General features: G+C 42.0%; 1 protein-coding gene across 7 annotated transcripts in view; it reads left to right on the forward strand.

Moving 5' to 3' along the window:
• The window catches only part of HERC2 (HECT and RLD domain containing E3 ubiquitin protein ligase 2), a 215,347-nt gene that overhangs the window by 47,945 nt on the left and 142,173 nt on the right, over positions 1–25,229 (forward strand). For 6 of the 7 annotated variants that reach the window (XM_040336306.1, XM_040336311.1, XM_040336312.1 and 3 more), the window contains exons 7-18: positions 3,134–3,287; positions 4,784–4,894; positions 6,275–6,446; positions 10,964–11,137; positions 11,376–11,564; positions 13,224–13,375; positions 14,467–14,624; positions 15,227–15,340; positions 18,201–18,452; positions 20,015–20,208; positions 20,905–21,105; positions 23,703–23,931. In XM_040336306.1, coding sequence (XP_040192240.1) covers positions 3,134–3,287; positions 4,784–4,894; positions 6,275–6,446; positions 10,964–11,137; positions 11,376–11,564; positions 13,224–13,375; positions 14,467–14,624; positions 15,227–15,340; positions 18,201–18,452; positions 20,015–20,208; positions 20,905–21,105; positions 23,703–23,931 — 2,100 coding nt within the window. The remainder of the gene's footprint in view (positions 1–3,133; positions 3,288–4,783; positions 4,895–6,274; positions 6,447–10,963; positions 11,138–11,375; positions 11,565–13,223; positions 13,376–14,466; positions 14,625–15,226; positions 15,341–18,200; positions 18,453–20,014; positions 20,209–20,904; positions 21,106–23,702; positions 23,932–25,229) is intronic. The other variant, XM_040336308.1, reaches the window with a different exon arrangement.

The raw sequence follows: 25,229 nt of genomic DNA on the forward strand, positions 1-25,229 counted from the left end.
CCACCCTTGGCCTGGGGTGGTAACCGCACCCCAGACAACAATAGTGGTCACTTCCAGATTTGGAAATAATCATACAGTCTGAGTCTACTAACTCTCAGACTACCCTCTAAATTTAAAGCAAAAAGTAACAGGCTGGTACACATGTAAGATTGCTCCCAAGTCCTTATATATGTTTTAGAACAGTTTATTTAGTTAGTTATAAGATGTTTTATGAGCACAGTGGTTTTTACTTCCAGTGCTTTTAGAGTAACATGTCCTACGACATAATGTTTTTCTCTACCTATGTTTTATTTCCGACTTTTGTTTTGCGTTTTTTTTTTTTGTCCCAGTGTTACTTTTTGCATGCATGTGGTCATCTTTGCCTGTTATATGGTTAGAACCCAAGAATCTCTCTCATGACCCTTTCTCCCAGCCATTTGTATGATACAGTCCAGATTTTATGACTGCTAATGGGGTGGATTTCATTATTGCAATAGAGTCGAGACTGAATTATCAACTAGCCCAAAAATAATTGTTTTTTGTATGTGCTAGAACAGTGATGGTGAACCTTGGCACCCCAGATGTTTTGAAACTACATTTTCCATGATGCTCATGCACTCTGCAGTGTAGGTGAGCACCATGGGGAAATGTTGTTCCAAAACATCTGGAGTGCCAAGGTTTGCCATCATCATGCTAGAAGGATAAACCATGCAAAGGTTTTTTTTTTTATATAGCTATTCACATATTGGGATTCCAATAGTGATCTCTCTAAACCTCAAATAACAGATCTGCATATATTCTGTGGCCGTTTTTATGAAGGCTTTCAATTCTCCATCTTTTACTTTTTTATGTCCTTCAGGTAGAAAGCAGTAGGAGTAATGGAAACTTTAAAATAAACAAAGAAGTAAAACCATATTGGGGGATATGGGACTTTAAGGGTGTTTATTAATACAAATGGATATATCACACTGAATTTAATAAACAAAATATATATATTTTTTACAAAAAAAGATAACATTAAAGTTACTTCCTTCATACAGTTTTCCACGCAATCGTTCGTTTTACATGTTTTCTATAAGAAAATGCGTGGACTTTATTTCTAGTAAATATATACAAAGATAAATCGTCAAAGTAAAAATAGATATGCAAGACAATTTTTTTTTTTTAAAGAAAGAAAATTACATAAACAATGACAACAAAAACAAGTGTACATATTCATACATGGATGCATCCATGTACATAGCAGGAGTTTCCCCAACCAGAGGTTTTAGCCCCAATGTTTTGGGGAGATAATTATATATGACCATATTACAACTATATTGTTTCTCTTTTGTGCCCAAATGATACCTAAACTTTCAGAGACCTGACATTGGCCCTACACAGCCTAGACCAGTAATGGGCAAACTTCGGCCCGGTGGACCTTTTTAATCCGGCCCGCGAAGTGCTAGCTAACGGCATGGTAGTGGTTGGGCCGGCCAGCAGCTAGTGGGGGGGGGGGGGCGGGGGGCCGTGGGCAGAGTACAGATTGAGCCGTAGGCACAGGCAGGGAGTTGACATCACGTCAGATGACGTCAACTACCTTTCTGCACGCCTGCTAGTGAGGAGCGATACATGCCGCAGTCTCGCCACCACCACTCTCCTGGCAGCAGATTGCCTTTGGAAAGAAGAGCGAGAGAGAAGACCACAGTCTGAAACTCTGTAAGTTAACTAGTTATTCACTCAGGTCTCAGCCTATATATACTGTTTGCTAGCTGGTGAGGGCGGCAGCAGCAGCAAGCGCGCGAACTCCGTACGGTGGCAGCTCTGACTGGAGCACTATACAGGGGCCTTTATGGTACATTGAGGAGGCATTATGAAGTGAATAACAGATTGAATAAAATAACTTTTTTTAAGGCAGGGTAAATTAACAGGGGGTACTTAACTAGGGAGGGGTATGCCATCAGGGTACACGTAGGCCGGGTAATGTAACTGAGGAGGGCTAAGCTACTAGCAGACAATATACGGGGGAAATATAACTTGTATATTACCCCTCACTCCTGTATTATGTCTCCGATAGCCCTCCTTAGTTATATTACCCCTGTGTAATGTACCCTGATACCCATCAGTTAACAAAAAAGGGAGACCAACAACACTGTTCCCACTAAAATTGAAGGTACTATTTTATGAAAGAAATACATTGCATAAAAGTTTTGTAAAATAACACTTTTTATGCTTTTCTACCTTAAATTAATCTAAACATTTAATGTTACAAATTTAAATTTAATTTATATTAATTCACACATACACACCGTCCATCTACTCTTGCTCCGGCCCCCGGGTCCAATATATGAACCCATTGCGGCCCTCGAGTCAAAATGTTTGCCCACCCCTGGCCTAGACGACCCACCTAGTTATCCACTTGAAAATAAGTTTCTCGTGTAAGCATATACCCTTTTCTCCTGTTGAAGGATTTAGTATTCTAATTAAGTGCACCAAGGTTGACATGTCATACTACACTTAATTGATCCACAGGAAATCATATACAAGTTATTGTATTGTCTCTCTGTGGGTGATCCGGCTTGGTTGGGAGATTTTTGCAGGCAGGACCTTTTGTGTCCAGAAATTTGCTCTGATATCAGTTACCCACTGTAAATCCGGCTCAGAGTCCCCAGAACATTGGGGCTAGAACCTCTGGGGAAATTCCTGCCATCTACAGGCATGCATCTATGTATGTATTATGTTTGTATGTCATTTTATTTCTTTAAAAAAAAAATATATTTTTTTGTCTTCCATGTCTATTTACTAGAAATAAAGTCCACACATTTTCCTGAAGAAGCCATAAGGCGAAACATGTAGAATGATTGCGTGGAAAACTGTATGAAGAAAGTGACTTTTTTAATGTTATCCTTTTTTGTAATAAAAATAAATTTTCTTTTTTTATTAAATTCAGTGTGATAATATACATTTTGTATTAATAAGCACCCATATGTTTTTTTCTTCTTTGTCAAAACACCAAGGTGAGAAAAATTTGAGCCAGGAACTATGGGAAGGCAATCCGCTCCTGCAGTCCTCTAGAAATGCCTTAAATGAAATGGCACATTGGGTGGTGCTTTTAAATAATTTGTGTAAAGCCTTTTGCATAATTGCTTTTAGTGATTTGGTTGTTTGTGTGCAGGTGAGGATGCCGACCTCTGCAGTGAACTGCTACAAGAGTCTTTGGATGCACTGCGAGCGCTACCTGAAGCAACACTATTTGATGAGGGCACAGTGTCTTCTGTTTGGCTCGAAGTAGTCGAGAGAGCAACCAAATTTTTAAGGTCTGTTACAGGGTGAGTTTGCTGTGAATCTTTAATCTGTAGATCTTGATCCAAAGATGCTGCTGCCAGGAGATTTTTTTGTCTCCCGCCAGCGCATCGCCTCAGTGTGAAAGCCCTCCGGCTTTCACATTGAGGTAGCTAGGCAGGAGTTTTTCAGGCGGTATAGCAGCGCTATTTTTAGCGCTGTACCACCTGAAAAACTCCTCAATGTGAAAGGGGCCTAACACCCCCATAAATGCTCTAGGTGCAGTTACAGAGCATTACCGTTGAAATCAATGAAGTCGGCTGACAAGCGTCGATACCTTAATGAAAGTGACATGCTGCTTCATTTTTAACATGACACCACACAGCGCTAACACTCCTGTGTGAACAGAACTGCGTTGTGCCGATTGTAATATTCATGGCAGTTGCAGTTACGAGGCTTTAAAAATGCTGAATAAATGCCACAAAACAGGATATTGACGCATTTGTGAACGAGCCCTAAAATTCAGTTAAATCTTCTTCCTTCTTCCTCCTGGTTAAAATGGAATGGGGGAATGCTTAGAATCTGTAAGGGGAGAACCAAACCTAATCCAGTTGCCAACCTACTTCATATTACATCTAGTATGCCTCACCACCTTAAACACGGTTACTGTAAATCAAGGGTGCTCAACCTGTGGCCCTCCAGCTGTTGCCGAACTACAATTCACATCATGCCTCTTCCTTTGGGAGTCATGCTTGTAACTTGTATCAGCTTTGCAATGCCTCATGGGACTTGTAGTTCCGCAACAGCTGTAGGGCCACAGGTTGAGCACCCATGCTTTAGGTGAACTGCAAGTCTGGGAAGAGAATGCAAGCATCAAGAAGTGCTGTAATTGACTCAGATTTAATTTTCCTCTGACACAACCGAGTTAAACCAGGCCATAGATGATGCAATTTTCTTTCCTTGCACCAGGGGTGTAAGATGAGAAAAATCTCCTAATCCCCTTTCAACACAGTCAATGTTGATTGGGGGGGGGGGGGGGGATCTCCTGCTGTGCTTTTGTATTTTCACCAGCAGGGAGGGGGGGCATTCCCGGCTGGCAGAATACGATGGTTGCGGTTAAAGCTGCCGGCAGTAATCGTATGTGAAAAAAAAGTCCTACAGTCTGATTGTACTTGGGTACAATAATCCACCTGCCCATACATGGGCTGAACGGGCCTAATTTTCGATCTATGTATGGCTTAAGATATCAGCCACATAGTGAGTGCATGGTTTTAAGCCAGATAGATGGTCTACACTTAGACTTGGATTGTGAGAGAGAGAGAGAGCAGTAAAAGGTAATCCTAACCGTATAAAACAAGCAAATATTATCACGCAGTGATGACATTACCAACATCAAGGTGAAAGTGTTTTCTCATGCAAATTTTAAGGATTCATTCTTTTGTTTTCAGTTTTTATTGCTAACCTTGTCTTGATAATATGAACCTGTGCATTATAAAAGTGATCTTTCGCCAAAATATCTTTTGAATTGCTTTTTTTATTGCAGTGATGTACATGGTGCCCAGAGTCCCAGAGGTGCCGGAAATGTTCCACTACAAGACCAGCACTTGGCACTTGCCATTTTACTAGAGCTTGCTGTGCAGAGAGGCACCCTAAGGTCAGTATTGGATTTTTTTGCATTTCTGTGTTGTAACTAGGGTTGCCACCTCATCCCTTTAAAACAGAACACATATGAATTACACCGGTTCTGTGGCTAATTAAGGTGGTAATTAGACTCATTTGGTGCCTTACCTGCATCAAATCAGCCACAGAACCTGTGTAATTCATGTGTGTTCTGTTTTAAAGGGATGAGGTGGCAACCCTAGTTGTAACTGTAGTATAACACACCGGTATTTTGACTTCTACATAGTCCACTATAAATCTCACGTACACAGCCCAACACTTACAAGTAACGCTTAAGAAATAAAGCAAGCCTGAAATGTTATATACATGCCCAATCCAGCTTTGTTACTGCATGGGTACCTCTGGTGGACCTATTGCTCTGATGGTAAGCCAATAGGGAAGGGTTAAGGGATCGATAGAGTCCTCGGCCAAAACCCAGGGAAGCAACACTTGGGCACTTGGGCATTCCGAGCCCCCTACTGAGAGGTGCTGATGTGCAGACACTTGGAGGTGCCTGGTATGTGCTGACTGTTCTGTATTTAGCAAGTATACATTTTCAGCAATTAAGGAGTTAAAACCGATTTTATGCATAGGTTTTACTTTTTTGCATAAATGCAGCTGAGTAATCATTTGCAAAAAGGACTATTTTTTTTTTTCTTTCTGTGTAGTAAGTGATTTCAAAAGATAATTTTCAGTAGCTTTATTTTTTTACCCAACCGCATTGTGGCTGTATTCAGGCTTGATAAAAGGGCAATTCGGGCTCTGCCCGGAGCATTTATAGTATGGCAGTGTGCATGTTGTCTGCTGTGTACGATTAGAGATATTCCTGGAGGGAATTCTCTAGCTGACACAGGACAAGCTGACCTTTTTATACTCTGCTACCAGCTGCATTTTATTTTTTCTCCAGCAAATATCACCCCAGGTTTGTTAATGGATAAGCAAGAACAAGCAGTCTCAATCATCGCAGTGGTTTTCCAGTACATTTAAATATTTTTGTAGTAAGTTAAACTAGGCATACACCTTTTTTTTTCATCCACGGATCACGGCACGGATGAACTAATGTGCTGGATGAATCTCTGTGAAAATGCCGAACAGTGCCTGCATCTCATTGGATACAGGTGCGCCACTGCCTGCTCTTTAAAAAAATAAAAAATCAAGGCCAGCAGGACCACACTTGAGTGAATTCTGTCTGGTTCATAAGGAACCGGCTGAAATTTGCTATGTGTATGGCCAGTTTTAGGAATAAGTCATGGTTGGTCTATTTTATCAAATATGTCTTGGCGCTGAGAACTGACCATCTATGGGCAGCAACTAGTGTGAATATATTTGTTGTTTTTCTCATTCTCTTTTATTGTGTTTTCTGTTTATTTTGTAGCCAAATGTTATCTGCTGTTATGCTGCTTCTTCAGCTCTGGGACAATGGAACAAGAGAAACTGACAATGAGAGGTCAGCGCAGGGAACCAGTGCACCTCTTCTTCCTTTATTACACAGGTTCCAGAGCATTGTGTGCAATAAAGATCTTCACAACATGGAAAAAGAGATTCAGGTCAGTTTTGGTTATTGTCAACCTGTCAAACAAATGCGAGATCATCAATAGTAGAAAGATGGTACAGCTCTCGCCTATAACTTCTACAGTAAACTGCCACACTGCAAATACAGTGTATGGGGCACTATATATCACTAAACAAGTTACTATACATTGTGCTATATACCGTATTTATCGGGGTATAGCGCGCTCCGGCGTATAGCGCGCACCCCTAAAGTTGCCTGAATTCCTGTGGAAAAAAGGTTTTGTACTTACAGTTTTGGTGTCTTGCGCGGCGGCCTCGTCGGATCCGGCGTCCATCTGCGGCTTCGGGTCTCCTCTTCGTCGGGTCCGGCGTCCTTCTGCGGCGTCCTCGCGTCCTCCCCGCTCGTTTCCCGCGCCGAGTCTGAATACTGCACCGACATATACCGAGCGCAGTACACTCGTGTATCGTCGGGCAGGCTCGGCAACTCTCGCACTGACGTCCTGTACGCTCAGGACGTCAGTGCGAGAGGCGCCGAGACTGCCTGAAGATACACGAGTGTACTGCGCTCGGTATATGCCGGCGCAGTATTCAAACTCGTGGCGGGAAAGCCGGTATCGGCATATACCGCGCACCCACGATTTTGCCCTGATTTTCAGGGCAAAATAGTGCGCGGTATACGCCGATAAATACGGTAAGTAAATCCTAAATATGCCCAACGAAAATGAATAAATTCTTCAAAACGTGCCACCACTGTGATTCTAATGTCGGTGATGAACAATAATGTGCACACCCACTGGTGTTGTTATATGCATAATAAACAAAGTCCAAATGTGAAGAAACCATTTCGTGAATTCCATGCAGAGGTTGCCAAACACCTCCAGTGCCCTCCACCTTTCAAATGATGTGCTTGCCTCCATTTTTGACCTTCTGCAGGGGTTTAAATATCCTCTGGTGGGTGGACAAATCCTTATTTAAATTTGTATACCCCGCTGTGTAATCTTTATCTACAGGTAAGCTTATAATGAGGCTTACCTGTAGATAAAATTAATGTCTCCTAAACATGCACTGTTTAGGACAGGGGTCTCAAACTGGCGGCCCTACAGCTGTTGTGAAAGTCCCATGAGGCATTGCAAGGCTGACAGTTACAAGCCTGACTTCCACAGGAAGATGCATGATGGGACTTGTCGTTTTGCAACAGCTGGAGGGCCACTAGTTTGAGACCCCTGGTTTAGGAGATATTCACCTTGTATGCAGCCGCTGACGTAGGTGGCGCATGCGTTCTGAAGGTCCGGCGTATTAAGCCGAAACTTCAGAGCTTCTTGCAAGAAACAAGGGTTCCTGCGTGCATTCGCGGGAGTGACGTCCTCACAGCTCTGGCCACCGACATTGCCGGAGCCCGCGAGCTAGGAAGAAGCGCCAGGGGAGCATGTTGGCTCCCTTAGCGGTGACTTTGTTCTAAGATAAGCATTTTCATAATGTGCTTGCATACTAGCACATTATGCCATTGTCTTTCAGTGTTTTTTTTTGTTCCTTCATTGGTTTACTACATCCACTGTGTCCTATCACAATCCCTTAGCGGTGGTGCTCATAAAGGAATCAGAAAACTGACATGGTGCTGAATCGTTTAAAAACACTTTTTAATAAAAAAAAAAAAAACTAAACTATCAACTCGCATGTTACAGTGCCCTGGCTCTGGTGGACTCAGAATGCATGCATAGCACTGCAGGATTACTTGAATTTTGGAGAGCATGTCAAAAACATCCATCTATCTGACCTGGTTTTGCAGTGATACCGGGCCTACAGAAAAAGTTGGACCTGGTCTAAAAGGATGCAATATACCCAAATCGTATGGCCCTCCACAACTTATTTGTGCTTTGTAAGGCCGGATCACACGTATGCGAATTGAATCCGCCTTTCCAGTGCCGGCCCAAGACATTGTGCTGCCTGGGACCAAGAATGAAATGCTGCCCCCCCCCCCCCCCAGAAAAAAAATCACGCCAACCAAAAGGCCCCCACATTCATTATTTTATATCCATGATAACTAAAGGGGACCCGTCATGGCTCTATACATGTATAAAGGAGTATAAAGAGGACCTGTCATGGCTCTATACATGTATAAAGAGGACCTGTCATTGCTCTATACATGTAAAGGGATATCAAGAGGACCTGTCATGGCTCTATAAATGTATATAGGACTATAAAGAGTACTTAAAGCGGGGGTTCACCCTATCGACAGGAAAAAAAAAAAAAAATTTTCTTTTACCTTTAAATCAGGCACTGTAGCGCGAGCTACAGTATGCCTGTCCCGAATTTTTTCCCCCCATACTCACCTTGTAGTCGTCCATCGAAGATACCGGGGAATGGGCGTGCCTCTGGAGACGGAGGATGATTGACGGCCGGCTCTGGCGCGTCACGCTTCTCCGGAAATAGCCGAAATAGGCTTGGTCTTCACGACGCGTGCGCATAGCCTGTGCGCACGCGCCGTGAAGAGCCGAGACCTACTCCGGCTGTCTTCGGGGAGAGTGACGTGCCAGGGCCGGCCGTCAATCATCCTCCCTCTCCATAGGCACGCCCATTCCCCGCGGGAGCCGAAATCTACGATGGACGACTACGAGGTGAGTACGGGGTTAAAAAAATCGGGACAGGCATACTGTAGCTCGCGCTACAATGCCTGTCTCGATGGTAACATCATGTGGGTCAGGGTGAACTACCGCTTTAACATGGCTCTATACATGTATAAAGGAGTATAACGAGGGCCTGTCATGGCTCTATAGATGTATAAAGAGAACCTGTCATGGCTCTATACATGTATAAAGAGGACCTGTCATGGCTCTATACATGTATATAGAGGACCTGTCGAGACTCTTTACATGTAAAGGAATATAAAGAGGACCTGTCATTGCTCTATACATGTATATAGGAGTATAAAGAGGACCTGTCATGGCTCTATACATGTATAAAGAGGACCTGTCATTGCTCTATACATGTAAAGGGATATCAAGAGGACCTGCCATGGCTCTATAAATGTATATAGGAGTATAAAGAGGACCTGTCATGGCTCTATAGATGTATAAAGAGGGCCTGTCATGGCTCTATAGATGTATAAAGAGGGCCTGTCATGGCTCTATACATGCATATAGGCGTATAAAAGGACCTGCCATGGCATGTATCCAGGAGTATAAAGGGACCTGTGAATTGCCGGCGCCACAATGTCTTTTGCGCAAACTAATCAATGTACGCTAATTGTGTTTTTTTTTTTTAAAAACCGCAGAGGTGTGATCAAATATCACCAAAAGAAAGCTATATTTGTGGGAAAAAAGGACATCAATTTTATTTGGGTAGCGGAGCTGGCGGAACGGGCTGGCGGGCATCAGTATCCTGCCCCCCTAAAAGTGCTGCCTGGTACCCATGGTACCACCCGGTCCCATCATAGGGCCGGCCCTGCGCCTTTCACCACATTCAATTGCCAATTGCCATAGCAGGAGACTGAACTGAAAGCTCTGCTGGTACTGAAAGCTTTTTGCATTACCAGGATTTTTTCTTTTTTTTTACTGGTAGAACATGCTATGATCAGCAAGTTTTCCAGACTTCCTGCTGAGTCAGAGGGTGTCAAATGACTCTCTGGCATTTTTGTGCCCAATCCCCCTCTACATCAACCCTTAGAACCCCAAGGAAGAGGTGCCATGTGTGTAATAAAATCGCTGACCTGCATTATTAGAAACTGGTCTGGCAGGCATTTTATGGTAGTTTCAACAAAGTCACACTGCAAAGTGTCTCTAATTTGTGTATGATGCCTGATAACTAGATTTGGGTTAGTTGCCCTTTTTGTGAAGCAAAATGCACACTTTTTATAGTCCCTGCTATGGGTACAGACTGGTCAGCAATTGAAGCCTATAAATGAATCTTACAACAGATTTCCCACAACAGTGAGTTTGTAATTTTTTTGCAGATGTCGTTTCTTTTTTGTATGGTATTGCATGACCGATCCTCATGAGAAAGTATATTTACTTGTTTTTAAAGCGGGAGTTCACCCTAAAAAATGTTTTTAACCTTAGATTGATGCTCATTTTGTCTAGGGGAATCGGCTAGTTTTTTTAAAATCGAAGCTGTACTTACCGTTTTTAGAGAGCGATCTTCTCTGCCGCTTCCGGGTATGGTCTTCGGGACTGGGCGTTCCTATTTTGATTGACAGGCTTCCGACGGTCGCATCCATCGCGTCACGAGAAGCCGAACGTCGGTGCGGCTCTATACGGCGCCTGCGCACCGACGTTCGGCTACTTTCGGAAAATCGTGACGCGATGGATGCGACCGTCGGAAGACAGTCATTCAAAATAGGAACGGTCAGTCCCGCAGCCCATATCCGGAAGCGGCGGAGAAGATCGCTCTCTAAAACGGTAAGTACAGCTTTGATTTTAAAAAAACTAGCCGATTCCCCTAGACAAAATGAGCATCAATCTAAGGTTAAAAATTAACTTTTTCTGGTGAACCTCCACTTTAAGCTCAGCATTTTCTGTGACATAAATATAATTGTATTTTATTTTTTTATTTTTAGATGCTACCTTGTACACTGAGTCCAAATGAGAACTTTTTGAGGTATCTGATCTTGCCTCAGGACAATGAATTGGCCATAGACTTGCGTCAAACAGCTGTTGTTATTATGGCACATTTAGACCGATTAGCTACTCCTTGTATGCCTCCACAGTGCAGTTCTCCAACATCTCATAAGGTAAGTTGCTCAAAGTATATCTCTTTATTTTCCTATATTCTTATGGCATTGTTGAAGCAGCAGAGGCTAGTCCAGCCTTGACTTTGCGTAGCCTCGGGCACAACCTCAGGAACAATATCGGAAGTAAAGTGTATAACCCACAGCAACTAATCTTACTACAAAACTTGTTTCTGTACATATTGCTTACTGTACATAAGTAAACCTTTTATAAGACCAGGATTTTCTTTTTTTATTCTAGGGTTCTTTACAGGAGGTGATCAGCTGGGGTCTATTAGGTTGGAAATATTATGCGAATGTGAGTGGCCCTATACAATGTGAAGCTCTCGCTAACCACGGTGTTACACAGATCGCTTGTGCAGAGAAGTGCTTTCTCATACTCTCCAGAAATGGAAACGTTTACACTCAAGCTTACAACAATAATACACTGGTATGTTCAAATACAAATATTAAAGATGTTTTATTAAATTGCATCAGTTGAAGCTTTAATAAGTGCTGGTTCACACTTGTGTGATTTCCGATGTAATTGGCGTTGCAGAGAATTGCATGACAAGGGAGATCACTTTAATTTCCAAGGTGCCTGTTCACATCAATGTGACGGTGCGTTGTCCTTTTGGAAAAGGTTTCTGTGCCAGTTTGGTGTGATTTGGCTCTATAGAATATGCTAATCACATCCAAACGTGCACTGCATAATCGCACGGAAAATGGCATCAAAAGCGCATTGCAGTAGTGTGAACCGAGCTTAAATCTGGAAAGTGTGCTTCAACCTCATGTTTTATTGGTAAAGTTGTGTTTATTGTTTCATATTGTATGTAAGAGAGAGTTTTTTATTAGATAAGTTTTATGTATTTCTAGTATTGTAGAATGACGGTGTATAATGCAAGATGTTAGTTTTGAGTTCACAGAATAGCTTAAAATAACTTTCCCAATAGTACTTATAAATATAAGGTTTTCTTTCTCAGAATCGGGGTATTGGTTTATCATTATAGTAAGTAAGTTGCGGTGCTTTCGGACGCTGCCCATTAATGTAAATGGACAGGGGTGATTTGTGTGTGTGTGTGTGTGTGTGTGTGTGTGTGTGTGTGTGTGTGTGTGTGTGTGTGTTTGTGTTTGTGTTTGTGTTTGTTTTTTTTTTTTTTAGGAGCACTGTCAAACCACCCCAAGGATGCTGCTTGCAGGACTTTTTTTTTTTTCCTGTCCCGCAAGTGCACTGCCCCAGTATGAAAGTACTCGGGCTTTCACACTGGGGTGGCATGGAGGCGGTTTTAAGGGGCTTTACATGCGCACATTTTTAGCGCTAAAACGCCTTCAGTGTGAAAGTAGCCTGAAGACGAACTTCAGCCCTGTTGTAAAAAAATTTAAGCCAGCAGCTACAAATACTGATGCCACCCGAAGGCCCCTTAATAATGATCCGCCCCGTGAACCTCTGCTTACTCAGCGGGGATCGCGCTCCGTTGATCCCCGCTGAGCCGGCGGATGACAGAGCGGTCCCCGCACACTATGCAGAGACCGCCCTGTCTTTTTTTTCGCTCTCCCCTATGGGAGGATCGGATAAGCACGGACCGTCTGTCCGTGTTCACCCGATTCAATCCGCCAGACAGATGGAAAAGTAGATTTTTCCTCCGTCACACTTTGGCGGAGCACGGAGCGCCCGTTCAGGTCCGCCTAAAAAACTGGCAGGCGGACCTGAGCCTGTGTGAAAGAGCCCTAAGAGTCCAGTATTGTTTTATCTGGAGTTGATCCTTCGCCAGACTTCGGATCCCTGGAGCTGGCTGTGACTTATGATGTTTCAGCCAGCTCCCTACTGTGCATGTGCGAGGTTGCACAGCGCTTTCAGGTTGGCAATGGCCAAGGCTTACGCAATTCTTGCCTAGGTACCTGTCAGAAAAATGGGGGGGGGGGGGGGGCGATTTTGTTTAAAAAAAAAAAAGAGGGGGTAGGAGGAGGATGAGAAGAACTTTTTTTTCACCTTTAAGTGAGGACCTGCTTTAACTGTTAGTTTACAAAGGCTGTTGTATTACATGATGGCATTTCTCTTTGTAAAACCCAGATCTGAATTTTCCTTTGTTCTTTCCTGTCTTTCTTGCAGGGACCACAGCTTGTGCAGGGTCTTGCTTCCCGGAATATTGTGAAGATTGCTGCTCACTCTGATGGGCAGCATCATTTGGCCTTATCTGCCACTGGTGAACTCTTTTCATGGGGATGTGGTGATGGTGGTAGACTGGGCCATGGAGACACTGTGTAAGAATTAACTTAAGTTGTACTTGCCAAGGGCTGTGTGAGGCATGGCTTGTATTTTATTTCATCTCAAACCATGTGGTGTTTATACATGTTCACCCAGGATTCTCAATTTTTTTTTTCTTCTAAATTAATGCATTATGAAAATTGAATCTTGTATAAACAGACTTCTAGCAGTGTCAACCTTTTTTAAAATATATATATATTAGGGCTGTTACTGATCAAAATTTTTCTGTTTGATTAATCGTTTTTTTTTTTTTTTTTTTTTAATCGATTAATCGACTAATTTCGATTAATTATAACGCACATACAGCTCCAACTACTTTTAGCTGATCTCCTTGCAGGCTGATTCCCAGTGCAGCTACCAACCACTGGAAAAATGAATAGCAGGATACAAAAAACACACAAAGGCCGTGCTCGATGGGAATAGCATTAAAACTTTTATAGTCTTCAAGTAGGTAACAAAATAAATATTGCACTGGAGATAAAATCGATGTAGCTACATAAACTGTAAAAATGGTGCGAGTAATACCAAACGGTACCAAAAGCAGTCTTAAAAACATGTAGCTAAGTATGATACTGGTATAAAAATGTGTACAACGATACCACTGCTGAATCCAGATGAGGGGTTAAACATCAGTCCGTCGGCATTTAGATGTCCCATGAAGGGAACTATCATAACTCCCAGTGGATGGTTGTAGAATCCCAGGTTCATAGAGGGAAGTGATAGTGGGAAGTGTAACAGGCCTTGCGTGTGGCAGATAGTAAGGTCCCGCTGGCATGCAGAAGGCACAGCAAAGGAGCCCTTCAGATGGACATGGCAAGCCGGTGTCCGTGACGTTACTGGATCTCCGACGGAACTCCCTGAAGGCCCAGAAGCCAGCGGAGAGGTGAGTACCAATCAAAAGAATTTTAATCGATAGAAAAGATTTTGATCCATCAACAAAAATTAATGATTAACTGATTTAATTTAAAAGTTAATTTGCACAGCCCATATATATATATATATAATTTTGTGTGTGTATTTATTAAAAAAATTATACAAAAATATACACATTTTCATGGTTTAACAGTTTTTTTTGTTTTTTTTTCAGTTCAATAGATGAACCTAAGCTAATCTCTACCCTGTGTGGGAAGCAGACTGGAAAGCAAATAGTTCACATTGCATGTGGAAGCACTTACAGTGGAGCAATCACTGCTGATGGGGAGCTGTATACATGGGGACGTGGGAACTATGGAAGGCTGGGGCATGGTATGTGTAAAGTGTTACTGTCAGTTTTCTAAAGTAAACCCTTGCCTTATAAAACAATCCAATCTATTTAAAATAGAAATGGGGGGGGGAATAAAAAAAATTATATATATATATATATAATATACACATACATACATATACACACTTTTTGTTTTTGTAGAAGTGATTTAAATATCCTCCTGTTCTCGGCTGCATAATAGCTGAGGGAGGAGAAGCTACAGCCTACTGATCTTCCCAATGAATGTCTCTGCAGGGGAGGCGCGTCAGGACAAGTCTGATCATTGCAGGAGAGCACAGGTAGAGCTGAGACCATAGTGTGTTCTTCTGACCAGTGTGGTCAGTTTTTAGTCAAAGTAGAGGGACTGGCAGGAACACCAAGGATTTGACATAAAATAAGCAATACAAAGAGAACAGAATACTTTCTCGTACATTGGGGAACATATCAGGAATATGACATGTTGGGTTTACAAACTCTATAATTACTTACTGGCTCATGAAAATTGTACTTTGCGTCATTCAAGATCTTTTCTGTTTTTGGTTTGATGTACTGCACAGTTTAGATGTGACCTAATTTTGTAATGGTTTCTGTTTGCTTTCTAAAGGGTCTAGTGAAGACCAGACAATACCCATGTTGGTGACAGGACTCAAGGGATTAAAGGTTGTTGATGTGTCCTGTGGAAGTGGAGATGCACAGACTCTGGCAGTGACAGAAAATGGCAAGTTATATATGTTTTTCAATTTCTGATTAGCGAAAGAAAAGTCATGGTATTTTCAGTATACTGCATTATTTAGGGTAACAAATACTTAATAGGATGTTATGAAGCCAATGATCATCTAAGAAAATGTGTATGATGATCGAACTGAGTGGAGATCCAGGGATCCCAAACTTGATAGAACCTTTCTAAAAAGCATGATGATTTTTTTTTTTTTAAATGCCAAATATGCAGAAGACCCTATAATTGGTTCTAAGCATTTACATATGATTAATGCTATGTGCCAAATGCTTATACGACTGAATAAAAAGGCAAAAAACAAACTCTAGTTGTATTTTAGTTTAAATATATGGCAAATATTTTTGAGACTACATCGTTATTATTAAACCCTCTTCTGATGCCAAGATTTGATTATCGCAACAACTCAGATTTTATTAGATGCTTAAGGACTCATGCACCCTGGGTGTTTAGCCCTGGTGCACACTGCTTTGGTGTTTAGGTCTGGGTGAATAGTACAGGCTTGCAGCTGAGAAAAAACTGTTTGTTTCAGGGGATTTATGGCTTTTGCTGTAATTTTGTGCTATAAAATATAAATATCTATTTACAAGTTAAAAAAGCTGATGCTTCCTCTAACGATGAACTGAAGTATAAACTATAGTCAGAACTTTTATTTGTTTCATTTTGGATAGCATTGCGGATATTTCCCTTCACTTCCTGTCCTATAGCCAAACAGGAAGTGGGAGGAAATCCCTGAAAATTAAGAGAATTCCTTGGGGACCCCAGGTCACCAGAACTAGTGTTAACATTGGAAGATTTTCCCTCTATTACTTTTCTGGGGCCAGCCCAAACTTTGGGATTTTCTTTTACTTTCAATGATGATGGTAAACAAAACAAATTGAGAGGGTGAATCTCGCTAACTGGGGCACAGACAACAATATAATCTGACAAGTGTTCTAATCACTTATTCCAATGGCCAGAATAAATATACTGGACAGTGGAATCCATTAAAGCTCAATTGCTTAACCTGTCTAAAATGTTTTTAAGCTGCCAGGAGTAAAAGGTGTTCAGAGGAGAAAATCAAACTCCCGTGTGCATGAGGCTTCAAGTGGTTGTAAACCTTGTAAATTTATACCTAGTGAAGGGACTAGACTCAGGTGCAACAGGGATTAAACATCTCCGACTTAAGTTGTACCTGTCAATCTGAGGCCCTTCTCTACAGTCATTCAATGTGCTGAATTTTAAAGCTTGTCTGAGAGTTCAGAAAAAGGGGGTGGAGAGCTGAAGTTACCCTTTGCAGATTTTGGTGAGGAGAGCTCCGAGAGCTGATTGGAGAGAAGAGACAGCCCACCACACACAGCACACGGGGGCAAAGCTGAGGCTGTAAATCAGCCGAGGGTCCCTCCCCTGTCGCCTTTTTTCTCTTGGTGTCAGGAAAACTTGTCAGAAGTGATTCATGCTAATAGCTGAGGAGCAACACAGCTGACAGTGCCACTTTGTTCACTTAACTGTGACAAGTACACACAATAGAGCATGGGTCCTCAACCTGTGGCCCTCCAGCTGTTGTGGAACTACAATCCCCATGAGACATTGCAAGGCTGACAGTTACAAGCATGACTCCCAAAGGCAGAGGCATGATGGGACTTGTAGTTTCACAACAGCTAGAAGGCCACAGGTTGTACACCCATGCTATAGAGCAGAGCTCTCAAAACTGCAGCCCTCCAGCTGTTCCAGAACTACACATCCCATGAGGCATTGTAAAAGTGACATTCACAGGCATGACTAGGCATGATGGGAATTTCTGAAAGTTTCTGAACTGGAGAGCCATAGTTTAGAGACCCCTGCTATAGAGGTATGTGCTTTGCTCATATTTCATGTCTGAGGTTTACTATCATTTTTTGTGTGTGTGTGTTTTTACATTATTATTTTGTAGATTCAGTTTAATAATGTGCGTGTGTAGTGGGTACTCGACAATAAACAGACTGCTCTCTTAAAAAGCACAGAATATTGTTTGCGTGTTGTGTTTTTTTTTTTTTTTTTAATGGGTCCCAGTAAAATGTTTTCTATTAATTTTTATGTGTGGTCATCTTGCTCTTCTGCAACCTCTATGAACCTTACGAATCAAACACTGGCCCTTTCCATCTGAGGTGTCGGGTTAGGTGTTGGCATTGTGACAAAGCATCTAAAAAGACAATAACTTCTAAAATAGGACCCGTGGGAGTTGGAGGGATCATGTCGTTGCTACTTGGTTTAGAGCTTCAGATGTATTTCCAGATTTTATCAGATTTGACCTTCTAGCAGCTTTTGGGGCTGAATTGGCATGGCGGTGCATTGGAAGTTTCAGCCCCATGAAAATGAATTCATTGCATTTACACAATCCACTGCGCCTTGCCCAAGCCCTCTGTCCTTTAGGGCCCTTTCACACATACGGACAAACGGTCCGTTTATTGTATCCCTATGGGATTGCAGACGTTGGCGGATGATGCATCCGCTAACGTCCGCAACCATCCGCGTCCGCAAAGATCCGCTTTTGCGGACGGAAGAAAACGAACGGATCGGATGAATACAGACAGACGGTCCCGTATTCATCCGATTCCCCATAGGGGAGAGCGGAGGAGAGACAGGGCGGTCTCTGCACTGTGTGCGGGTACCGCCTTGTCCGCCGACAGCTCAGCGGGGATTACGGAGGAATCCCCGCTGAGCCAAACGGGCTAACGGAGCGGATCAATTACGGATCTGCTCCGTGTGAAAGAGCCCCTAGGCTTTGCTGGAAATGAGAGTCGCAGTAGTTATAAAATCTGGTTTACAATTTTGTTTCTATGGGTTGTTGCATATAATTGTTTTCATTATTTATTTTCATTTCTAGGTCAAGTCTGGTCTTGGGGTGATGGAGATTATGGAAAATTAGGCAGAGGAGGAAGCGATGGCTGTAAAACACCAAAATTAATAGAGAAACTTCAGGACTTGGACATAATAAAAGTGCGCTGTGGCAGCCAGTTTTCAGTTGCCATCACCAAAGATGGCCAGGTCTATTCCTGGGGCAAAGGGGACAACCAGAGGCTTGGCCACGGAACAGAAGAACACGTCCGATACCCAAAGATACTGGGTGGCCTACAAGGTAAATGCCAACGAAAAATAAAAAAACGTTATCTTTTCGACTCACTGCGGTCATTCTAGATTATGATAGAATTTGCCAGTGAGCATCTTCTTGAAGATTCAGATTTGCTTTGGAATTACTTTTAACATTGCTTTTGTGAGCAGTGTCCAAAAGAAGCACTTTTACTACAGTAGTGCCTCAGATTCCTCCTTGTACTCTGTGTAAAGCAAGAGGGGAAGAATCTGTTGAAATGTGTATTCTTTCAGTGATTGTGGGCATAGTTTTATCTTCCACAATAGCAATGCAAATGACAATAGTATGTTAGATTTTGTGCATCTGTTTCTTCTACTTTTTACTGCTCTGTTTTAAGAAACTAGCAAAACCTGGCATAGCTTTTCATTATTTTCAATATGTGATCTTCAAAGCACTTGTAAACAAACCAAACCCACCTCATCTTCTCCTCTTAAGGCAGGCCATACATACATACATACATACATGATGCAAATTTTCTTTATCACAACCTTTAGTTGCAGGAAAGTCAGTCAGTCAGTCAGTGTTGATGGGGGAGTTGTTCCCATGGAGCTATTGTGTTTTTCCAGAACACAGTGATTATTGCCAGCGGCTGTAGCTGTTGGCAGTAATCACATGTAAAAATCCGACATGCTGCTTCTACCCAAGTCGATTGACGGATCGACATGGGTACAAGCCTGACCATGGATGGTCTGATTCTCAGATGGTCCCTGCTGAACCGGACTAGATTCAAACCACCTATGGCCAGCTTAAAGGGGAGTTCCACCCACAATTTCACTTTTTAAATATAAATACCCCTGTAATACACAAGCTTAGTGTAGTCTAGTAAAGTTATTCGGTAAACTAAGGTCCGTTTTGTTAGGTTGTTAGAGCATTTAGTTCGTTTATAATCTAGAAATAGACCGTGGCCATCTTAAGTGTGGGCATCATGAAGCCAGACTGTATGACTTCCTGGATTTCAGCCTTGCATATCTCGCACATGCTCAGTGCTGCACAAGCGATGCAATAGGTTTCAGTCAGGTTTCCATAGCAATGGGAGTGTCAGAGGAAGTTGCCGCCCCTTCTCTATGCAAATAGGCTATTTGCAAGGACTACTGGGATACATGATGCCTATCCCAGAAACCCTTGTGAATAGCCTTGTGACTTAATAGCCTAGGCTAATAAGGAGGAGTAAGTAATGAAGGACTACAAAATAAAGGTATTTACAAGCAACAAAATAAATAAAAATTGTCCATTCTGAACACTATGAGATTAGGGCATGCAGCACAGACAAACATAAAAAAATGGGTGGAACTCCACTTTAACTCTCATTTATTTATATTTTTACAAAAGGAGGTAAAGGGGTGTAAGGAAGAAGCCATAAACTGTCAATTTTTGTTCACCATGTTAGAAAATCTCTCTTGCTGAAACCACTGAACATTTTTTTTTTTTTTTGCATTTGAGTGCTTGTTGCTGTGATTTTTTTTTTTTTTAGAAATTCCTAGGATGAATAATGTGTTTTTTCTTCTGATACACTGCTTTTGGTAAACTGTTGTTTTTCTATCTTTCTTTAGGCAAGAAGGTGGTTGATGTAGCTGTGGGTTCTACACACTGTCTGGCATTAACTGAATCTGGGGAGGTTTACAGCTGGGGTAGCAATGATCAGTGTCAGCACTTTGATACATTACGCATCGCAAAACCTGTGCCGTCGGCTCTCCCAGGACTGGATTCCAAACATATAGTTGGAATCGCTTGTGGACCTGCCCAGGTATTGAGCACATTTGCACAAATCTTATTAAGCTTGAAATATATTGGTGTAATGCTTATTTTGGGTTGTGAAGTGCAGGCTTCTAGGGATGAGTGCACAATACTGCATGAGCGATCTGTAACCCTGTTAAACTTTCTATTTTTTTTTTTTTTATTAGTGAGTTTCATGTGTGTTTTTTTTTTTTTTTTATTTATTATTTTGGTATTGTACGTCTGGGTGTGGTGTGGTGTGTGTGTGTGTGTGTGTGTGTGTGTTTTTTTTTTTTTTGTATGCATTTTTTATTTTTTTTATTATTTTGGTATTGTACAGACGTGTGTGTGTGTGTGTGTGTGTGTGTGTGTGTGTGTGTGTTTTTTTTTTTTTTAATGGGGCCCATGATGCTCCTAAGCATTAGTATTTTTTACAGTTAGTTTTTATTTATCCATGTTCTTAATATTTCATTGTTAATACCTAAACAACATGCAGAAAAATGTTTGTTTACTCAACAAATAAAATAAATGTTAAATTTGCGTGGTTATGATGAACACTATTCCTATTTCTGAAATTCTTCTTTTTTTTTTTTCTTTTAACCTGCTAATCCTTGTAGTATTTATTTTTTATTTTGTTTTAATCCATATATAGCAACTTTATTAGAGGTTGAACAACTGAGCTGTCTCGCTTTATTTAATATTTTTAAATATTATGTTTTGTGTGCAGAGTTTTGCGTGGTCTTCCTGTTCAGAATGGTCTATCGGTCTGCGCGTGCCCTTTGTTGTCGATGTGTGCCCCATGACCTTTGAACAGCTGGATTTACTGTTGCGCCAAGTTAGTGAAGGGATGGATGGTAGCTCTGACTGGCCACCACCACAAGAAAAGGAATGTATGGCTGTGGCAACACTTAATCTGCTTCGATTACAGGTAATGACATGCTAGAATAAAAATGAGCCACTATTTCATTTACTGAGAATTGCGTAAAATATTTTTAAAGTTTGCATTCTTTTTTTTAAAATCTCAGACACACTTTTTGTCATACATTTATAACAAATAAATATCCTAATATTCATAGCTGGCAGTAAGAGATGGGATTAAATAAACCTGTCAGAAATCTAGGAAACTATGCATTTGATGAACAGATGTGTGGGGAAGCTACTCTGTGAAAACTGGTATGACTGAACGGTCAGTAGATCCAGAGATACTGGCAGATGAAGCCCTCAGCAAATCTGTTAAAGTTGAGCTTTATCCTGACCCCTCAACCCTCCCGTGTTGCTTTCCTGATGTGACGGACCGTTTCACTGTACTATAGGGAGGTTGAGGAGGAGCTGGGTAAAATTTGACTTTAGAAAGGATGAGAGTGGGTTTACATCCACTTTAAACTACTGCCATGGTGCTGATCTATAAGGATGTAGATGCCTCCTGTATGTATCCTTACCTGTTAAATGTCTCCCCTCTGTCTGTTTATAAGAACTGAAATACTGCAGATTCTGTGGGTGGATCTGTTGTCTGGAGCTCGGTGGGTGGAGTCGTGATGTCAGTAGACTCCCCGCCCTCCTCTATACTCCCCTTGTCAACATGCATTTTTTCCTATGTATTCCTTACACTAAATTCTGCTATGATCACTAACATCCAGTCAAAATCCAGAAAAGTAACCACATGACTTCAGAAAAGGAGTGGGGGTGGAAATAAAACATAATGCCTGTCTCCAGGCTAGTGCATGAGATATGTAAATAACCTGTCACTCACAGCAAGGGGGCGGAACAGACTAAGGTCTTTCTCTGTGAGGCCCCATACACACGATAGAATTTATCCGCAGATACGGTTCAGCGGACCGTATCCGCGGATAAATCCTCTCTAAGATTTCAGAGGATTTCAATGCGATGGCGTGTACACACCATCGCATTGAAATCCGCGCTGAAATCCTCTGCCGATGACGTGTCGCGCCGTCGCCGCTATTATGACGCGGCGACGGGCGCGACACTGTCATATAAGGAATTCCACGCATGCGTCTATTCATTACGGCGCGTGCGGGGAATCCCTTTGGACGGATGGATCCGGTAAGTCTGTACAGACGAGCGGATCCATCCGTTGGAATGGATTCCAGCAGATAGATATTCTGTGCATGTCGACAAATATTTATCTGCTGGAAATCCATTCCAGGGGAGATTTATCTGCGGATAGATATCCGACGGAGTGTACACACCATAGGATCTATCCGCAGAAACCCATTTGATGGGATTTATCTGCGGATAGATTCTATGGTGTGTATGGGGCCTAAGTCAGTTTTATTTCACTGAACAATAAGATGATTGCTCAGAGCTGGATTAACTCTTTGTGGCAAGACTGGGCACAGATGATAGGAAATCTTATGCCGCATACACACCATCACTTTATGTGATGGAAAAAAACGTCATTTTCTGTGAAGTAAAAAACGATGTTTTTGAAACCTCAATTTTCAAAAACAACGTTGCCTACACACCATCGTTTTTTCACAATGCTCTAGCAAAGCGAGGTTACGTTCACCACTTTTTTCCATTGAAGCTCACTTCATAACTAGCTTCTGGGCATGCGCGGTTTTAAAAACGTCGTTTTAAACGTCGTTTTTTGCTACACACGGTCAATTTCTGTGAAACAAAAAAACGACACATAAAATTGCATGCTTCAATTTTTTTTTTGTCGTTTTTCACAAGACATAAAACAACGTTTTCCCCCACACACGGTCATTTAAATTTGACGTTTTTAAAAATGTCTTTTTTCATCACATAAAGTGATGGTGTGTATGCGGCATTATACTCTACATTGTGACAAAAAATAAAAAATAAATTTGGGTTTACATCCACTTTAACAGGAAAAGTTGAGATTTTCTTATGCATTCAAAGGAACTTTACTCCTGTGTGTCTACCTGTGTTTCCCTTTGTTTGCTCCACTGCCACAGACTGGGTGCCACAATGCCATCTTTCTCTTTGGCATCATTGGGAGCCGGTTCTCCCTTTTAGGCTTCTTGTAGCCAACCCTTGATGTTATGGCACAAATTTCCCATGTTGGCACTCTGTCCCTGTGGCCTACTAGCACATGTGATAACGATATCTTAGGAGGCTTGTTGGAGCAGGACGCGTCATTCTCACCTGGGCTACAATAGAGGCTGTAGGTGAAAAAAGGCAAAATTAAGTAAATTGTAGAAAAAATAAAGGCGGCTGTTTGGGTGGGGGCATTGGGACAAAATTAGTCTGTGTAGTGAAGTTCTGCTTTTAAGCTGCTAATAGTTTTCACATTGGGTTTTCACTAAGCATTTTGGTTATGTATTTTTATTTTATTTTTCATCATAGTTTTGAATTGTCAAGGTTTATGAGAGGTATACGTTCAATGTTTTGATGTGTGTAGTTGAAAGGTATAAATGCCCACCATGCCTTACCCATTACATGAAAATGAGAGCATCTAAGCAGTTACTAACATTTAAAAGAACTTCAAAGCAGTTACTTTGTTTCATTTACATATTTGTTCCTATCCTCTGTTTCTTCCAGTTACATGCTGCCATAAGCCACCAAGTAGACCCAGAATGCCTGGGCCTGGGTCTTGGCAGTATGCTTTTGAACAGTCTGAAGCAGACAGTTGTTACATTGGCCAGCAATGCAGGAGTGCTTAACACTGTGCAGTCAGCTGCACAAGCAGTATTGCAGAGCGGATGGTCTGTGCTTCTGCCGACAGCTGAGGAAAGAGCCAGAGCCTTGTCTGCCCTTTTGCCAAATGCAGGTATGTTACATTGTGCTCTTGGGTTTTTCATTTTTGTGTGCTATTAAAGTGGTACTAAAGGTTTACTTGTTTGTTTTTTTGTTTCTTGTTTTTAAATGTCATACAGTTAGTTTTGCACAGAGTGGCCCTGATCGTCCTCTTCTGGGGTCCCACAGCGGCTCTTCCCCACAATAGCTAAACCCATATCATACCCGTACATAGTCACCGAGTGTATGACTTGGGGGGGCCCCCCCCCCCTTCCGGCGTCCGTGTCATTGGATTTGATTGACAGCAGCAGGAGCCTATGGCTGCGCTGCTATCAATCTAGTTAATGAAGAGCCTTTGTAGCTGTGGGGAGAACGATGTTGGATTGCGCCCATGGCAGTTTCAGGGCTCAGGTAAGGAAAACGGGGGCTGGGGTGGTTGCGGACAGTGCAAGGTGTTTTTTTCACCTTAAAGTGGTTGTAAACCCTTACAGACCACTTGGCCCTACAGGTGAGCCTATATTAAGGGTTACCCGTAGGTGCTAGAAATATCTCCTTAACCTTTACGGTTAAGGAGATAGTTGCAGAAAAGACTGCACCAATGCCTACAGCGTGTGCGCGCCGTAGACAACTGTGCAGGTGCACTGAGCGGTCCATTAATGGGACCGTGCTGTCCCTGACGGCTCCCATTTGCATGCGCAGGAGTGACGTCATCGCTGCTCCGGAAGTCACTCCGGGTATGGCGGCGGAGGAGAGCAATGAGGGTCGTTGCGGGGGCTTCGATCTCAGGTAAGCAATTCATGAGCTAGTATGCTATGCATACTAGCTCATTATGCCTTTCTCTTGCAGGTTTTTTTTATTTTTTTAAACTTTCAGAGGGTTTACTTCCTTTTTAATGCATACGATGCATTAAGGTGAAAAAACACGAGGCTTTACAACCCCTTTTAACAATTTATTTTTACAGGTTTAAAGATGCGTTTTATATCATACTGTGCCGATCATTTGCAGTCCTTATTCACAAACAGTAATGTGTAGGACAACCAAGGTGTCCTAATCCTCCTCCTCTTTTTTTTTTTTTATACCTGTTTACTAAATGTGGACCTACAAGTATGTTTCATGGTTATGGAATGCTTAGTGTTGGGTTCACTTTACTGTTCACTGAAATCCTAATGCAAAAGTCCAGCTTTGAACCTCATTTACTTCACAAGTGTTTGGAACTGTGTTTGAAACAAGTGTGTGAACTGTCTGATGGATTCAAATTTTACCTTGGAAATAATTATTCTTGTGCTGCTACTGGCCCCTAAAGTTCCTGGTAGTTGCTGTGGTTTGTAAAAT

The sequence above is a fragment of the Rana temporaria genome, chromosome 2, assembly GCF_905171775.1.
Source record: "Rana temporaria chromosome 2, aRanTem1.1, whole genome shotgun sequence".
NCBI classification, from domain to species: Eukaryota; Metazoa; Chordata; class Amphibia; order Anura; family Ranidae; genus Rana; species Rana temporaria.